Raw genomic sequence first — 5,000 nt, 5'->3', positions numbered from 1 at the left:
GTTAGTATTGTAAAACTTAAAGTAATATTGCTGTTTACTTATGCGCGTTAAGCTACATATTTTGTTCCTATAGACTTTATAATTAGAAATATCTCCCGATGCATACATCTTGTTCTTAATCCTAATGGACACTCTCAGGCCCTTAGTTATCCAAGGCTTACAAAGTTGCTTTACTTTTCGTTTAGAGAGCGCTTTTAGAGGTGCATGCTTGTTCACAATCTTGTTAAATTTGTTGTAAAAGGAGGAAAATAAATTGTCCACATCACACGCGCCAGTTATAGAAAGTGCATTCCAGTTTACATCGGAGAGTTCAGTGTTAAAACATTCAGCAGAAAAACGTGAAAAGTCTGGCAACTTGACTTTCTTCTTGATCTTAATTTTTTCCTTCATAGATTCAAAAATGCAGAATTGTGAAAAATGATCGCTGATGTCAGAAATTATATTTCCGCAGGACACAACTTGGGCAGGATTATTTAGAAATACATTATCAATAAGGGTGGCAGAGGTTTGGCAAACACGTGTTGGTTTGTCAATAGCAGGAATAAGGTAGCAACTCTGAAGAGAGGATAAGAAGCCATGGCTATAAGAAGACGTGTGACATTTTAGAAGGTCAATATTGAAGTCGCCCATGATAACGACATGTTTCCCGGAAGAGACAAATTTTTCTATAGTTTCTTCAAAATATTGTTGAAAACGTTCAGGTGAATTATGCTGTCTGTAAAGAACGCCACAAATAATATTTTTCTTATTGACAAAGGAAATCTCGATCCACAATGCTTGAAAAGCTTCATTAGTAGTCTTTTCTAAGATTCGATAATTAAGCGATTCATTAATAAACATACCTACACCTCCTGACACCAAAAGTGTCGGTATTCGGGCAGTACATGTATGCAAATGAGAAATAGTGATTTTTGTTTCAGTGACTCCAATAATATTAAAGTGAAATTCAAGCTCGCACAAAAGATGAGTTTGCAGATTTTCAAGGTTACGACTTAGGCTAACAACATTGTTGTGAAAGACTGAAAAGATAGTCTCCAATTCGTCACCGGATAATTTGTTTTTAATTTGCATAAAACTATGGGGAGAGAAATATCCACTATGTATAGGACAATTCGAAAATTGGTCACCAGAACATTCAAAGTAAACAAATCAAGCTCATATAAACCTGTTAACTTATCTAAACTTTTCCTAGTTTTGCAGACATTCGCAAGGGAATTGTTAAATTGGACGTGGATTGCTTTTAGATCTCCTCTTAAATTAAAGTACGGTAATTCCTTTAGTAAGTGCAGAAGCGTCCGTACACATAGATTGCAAGTTGCTTTATAAATAGTATCCTTCCAAACGTTGTCTGATTGCGAGCCTAACACCATTGTATCTTTGAGCGTTTCTTCCCTAAAAGCTGGGTAAAAGCCGCAATCATCAATAAGGCTGCCAGCTTTAGTTACGAATTCGTCTAGAGGCACGTCGCCTTGTTTGAGGCATTTTAGGGGGTACAGGAACATGGTTTAATTGCTTTTGGGTCTTGTCTAGTTTAACACCAAGTTAATACTTTATCACTGCAGCTTGCACCCCTTTTGTGGTGATACATACTTAATTGACCTCTCCTCGTAGGGAGGTTTCAGGGTCCATGTAACCCAATCAACGTCCCAACTGGCCGGAGGCAAACCAGTTGGTAATTTACAAGTGCAACCGAGAAGTAGAACCAGGGACGTCCAGGATAAATTGTAACGCCTCGTGCCGGTGAACGGTTCTTGAACCCGGAATCAGTGGATATCAAGGCAAGCGTCCTAACCACTGGGACACACTACCTCCACGATAGGGGCGAGGAAGTTCAGACCAGGATAAAGGAGCATTGGCGGCGATATGTAAAGTTAACATTCCTGGTTAAAACTGGAAAGCGAGTGATCAACTTCTCCTCTGCTAAATGATTTTGTATTTTTGTTGAAGATTTTAACGAATGCAGTTCATCGTCTTCACCCTGTCACGTCAACGCAAAATGCCAGAATACCGAAGGATCTTATTTGTGTTTATGTGAAGCTGGATACACTGGAAATGGAAAAACCTGTACTGGTAAGAGTGTCTGATGAATAGCTATCAGGATGATTTTTGGTCAATTTCCAAGGCTAGAACACTAGATCAAAATTAAAAGCGTAAATAAAGGTACCCCAGCACAATACAAGTCAATAAAAGGGACTAACCAACAACAAAAAGAAAATTAGCATGCTTGCAAAAACGTTCAGACCAGGATAAAGGAGCATTGGCGTCGATATGTAAAGTTAACATTTCTGGTCAAAACTGGAAAGAGAGAAATCAACGTCTCTTCAGCTAAATGACATCTTATTTTTGTTGAAGATTTTAACGAATGCAGTTCATCGCCGTCACCCTGTCACGTTAACGCAAAATGCCAGAATACCGAAGGATCTTATTTGTGTTTATGTGAAGCTGGATACACTGGAAATGGAAAAACCTGTACTGGTAAGAGTGTCTGAATAGTTGTCGGTACCACTTTTTGCCACTTTCCATAGCATGTTCCTTAGCTAGAACACTAGGTCCAAATAAAAGCGTAAATAGAGGTATCCCAGCACAGTACAAGTTAATAAAAGGGACTAAACAACAACAAAAGGAAAATTAACATACATGCAAAAAAGTCAAAATGAAAAGAAAAAGTATAAATAGAAAACGCAGAAAGAAAATAAAGTCATAGCACTTTAATTCTTCAAGATGGTTAACATTGGTAACGCTGAAAAAAGAGGTTAAGCAGTTTATGCTTTAACTTTACCTTTATTTACAAATAAATCATATTTGTACAAACAAGACCATGATGGCCCGCAGTTAGCATTGCTATTCTAGGCGGGCCACTTACACTTCGACATTATTTCTGGCTCTCACAAGTAAACAAAAAGGCACTTTAAAATTTACAAGAATTACAATAAGCAAATGGCATACGCCTACCAGAATTGGTTCTGGGGTAAATTCAGATCGAATGCACAGGCTCTGGTACGCAGACCAGCTGACGAGTAGAGGACGCAAAGTTACCTTGAACATGCACTAAGGCATAGGAGAGCATCAGGGTTATTAACAATACCACAATAATAAAACAAGCTTTCTTAGTTTAATTAAGGCAGCTCAAACAAGCAGTTTCAACACTTTCACGAGACCTTGTATTAGAAGGATTGATACCACAACGCTTTATCACTTAACAGCAATGTTATGGTACCATGTAAAACATGCAGTTATATTTGTGACGTATCAAGTTACTCTGTCAACAGGAAAGCCTTTGCAAAAACACCCCATATTTTGGCTGTAGTTGGACATGTCTAAAATCGAGCTCGATGACCCCAATTTTTTATTGCACACAAGTGAACAGCTAGCTATGATGAAACTCTCTACAAAGTTTAAAAACCTCTGTGCAGCGGATTCAGAGCTATCTTAAATTTTCAAATATTTAAGGTGGCTCTGAATCCGCTCCACAGATTTTTTTTAAACTTTGGAGAAAGTTTAATTCTGGCATGCTGATTACATTTCAAAAATTTAAAAAAATGGACGTCACCCAGTTCGTTTTTGAGATATGAGCAGCTAAAGCCAAAATATGGGGTGTTTTTGTAGGGCTCTTCTGTTGCCATGGTAACTTTTTACGTGACAAAAATGAACGCATCTTTTTTAGCAATAATTGGTGTTTGACATCGTACCATAACATTGCTGTTCAGTGATAAAGGGTTGTAGTGTCAATCCTTCTAAGAAGGATGTTTCTTTTAAGTGTTGAAACTGGTTTCAGCCACCTTAAGCCGGTCAAAGACTAGTAAAAATTTGAGCTTGACATATGTGATAACAGATGGTTGCAAGGAGTCGGTATCAAGGATTATACGAACGGTTCGCGTATCTATTTGAAGTGCGAGTTGTAAATAAAATGGAAAAGTGTTTCGACTCTACAGGAAAAAATAATTTTACTTATATGCAGAAGAGAATGAAAGAAAAGCATCTTCCTTTGTTCCTATTTGATGTTGTATCTATCTGATAGACATCGACGAATGCAATGCGTCTCCCTCACCCTGTCATGCAAAAGCCAAATGCAAAAATAATCAAGGATCTTATTTGTGCTCATGTGAGGCTGGATATACAGGCGATGGAAAAACATGTACTGGTAAGATTGTCATTGTTGATAACATTACTTATAGGCATATTATAATATTATACTAGTAAAGTGGGCAAATCGTCATACGTTTCCACTTGCTTTCTCATAGAGTTTTGCCTTAACCCCACAGAAATTCCAAGCTTAAGGTTGTGAATAGTGCGAGAGCCAATCCTTCAAATTCATAATGTTTATTCTCATCACCATCCCGGGTCTACATTTACAACTGTCAGAGCATTGCAAGCTGGACTGATATCGGCTGCCAGCGGTGCACAGATATGCTAATGTCCGGTCTCACCCACAGATTGATTACTTGTAAAAGCGCATTTGCATATGTGAATAGGAAATGCGCTATATAAATTCATTTCTATTACCATTGAACAAGCAGATTAAAGATGCTGAACGTACTCCCTTTTTTGACTTTATTTGTTATCTTCATTTTGGTTTCATTTTGGTGTCTTTTTGCATTTCAACAGATTTATGTTATTTAATTTTATAGGTACGTTTTGCCATTGCGTGCAGAATATTCAATATATCGAGCTTTCCAATAATGTAAACATTAATTTAAGACCTGTTTCAATTGCAAGTTGTAAAAGGGACTAAACAAGAACAAAAAGAAAATTAGCATGCTTGCAAAAAAGTTTAGACCAGGATAAAGGAGCATCGGCGTCGATATGTAAAGTTAACATTTCTGGTCAAAACTGGAAAGAGAGCAATCAACGTCTCTTCAGCTAAATGACATCTTATTTTTGTTGAAGATTTTAACGAATGCAGTTCATCGCCTTCACCCTGTCACGTCTACGCAAAATGCCAGAATACCGAAGGATCCTATGTGTGTTTATGTGAAGCTGGATACACTGGAAATGGAAAA

At 37.5% G+C, this 5,000-nt stretch overlaps 1 protein-coding gene across 1 annotated transcript in view; it reads left to right on the top strand.

Moving 5' to 3' along the window:
* Window positions 1-5,000, top strand: part of LOC138002689 (uncharacterized) — a 27,600-nt gene that overhangs the window by 7,201 nt on the left and 15,399 nt on the right. The window contains exons 5-8 of the mRNA XM_068848688.1: window positions 1,948-2,070; window positions 2,353-2,475; window positions 4,019-4,141; window positions 4,888-5,000. The exon at window positions 4,888-5,000 is cut by the window's right edge and continues 10 nt beyond it. Of these exons, the coding sequence (XP_068704789.1) occupies window positions 1,948-2,070; window positions 2,353-2,475; window positions 4,019-4,141; window positions 4,888-5,000 (482 nt within the window). The remainder of the gene's footprint in view (window positions 1-1,947; window positions 2,071-2,352; window positions 2,476-4,018; window positions 4,142-4,887) is intronic.

The sequence above is a fragment of the Montipora foliosa genome, chromosome 5 (genome assembly GCF_036669935.1).
Source record: "Montipora foliosa isolate CH-2021 chromosome 5, ASM3666993v2, whole genome shotgun sequence".
Classification (NCBI taxonomy): domain Eukaryota; kingdom Metazoa; phylum Cnidaria; class Anthozoa; order Scleractinia; family Acroporidae; genus Montipora; species Montipora foliosa.
The sequence above is the reverse complement of the archived record's forward strand: the minus strand, read 5'-3'. Positions and strand labels throughout refer to the sequence as shown.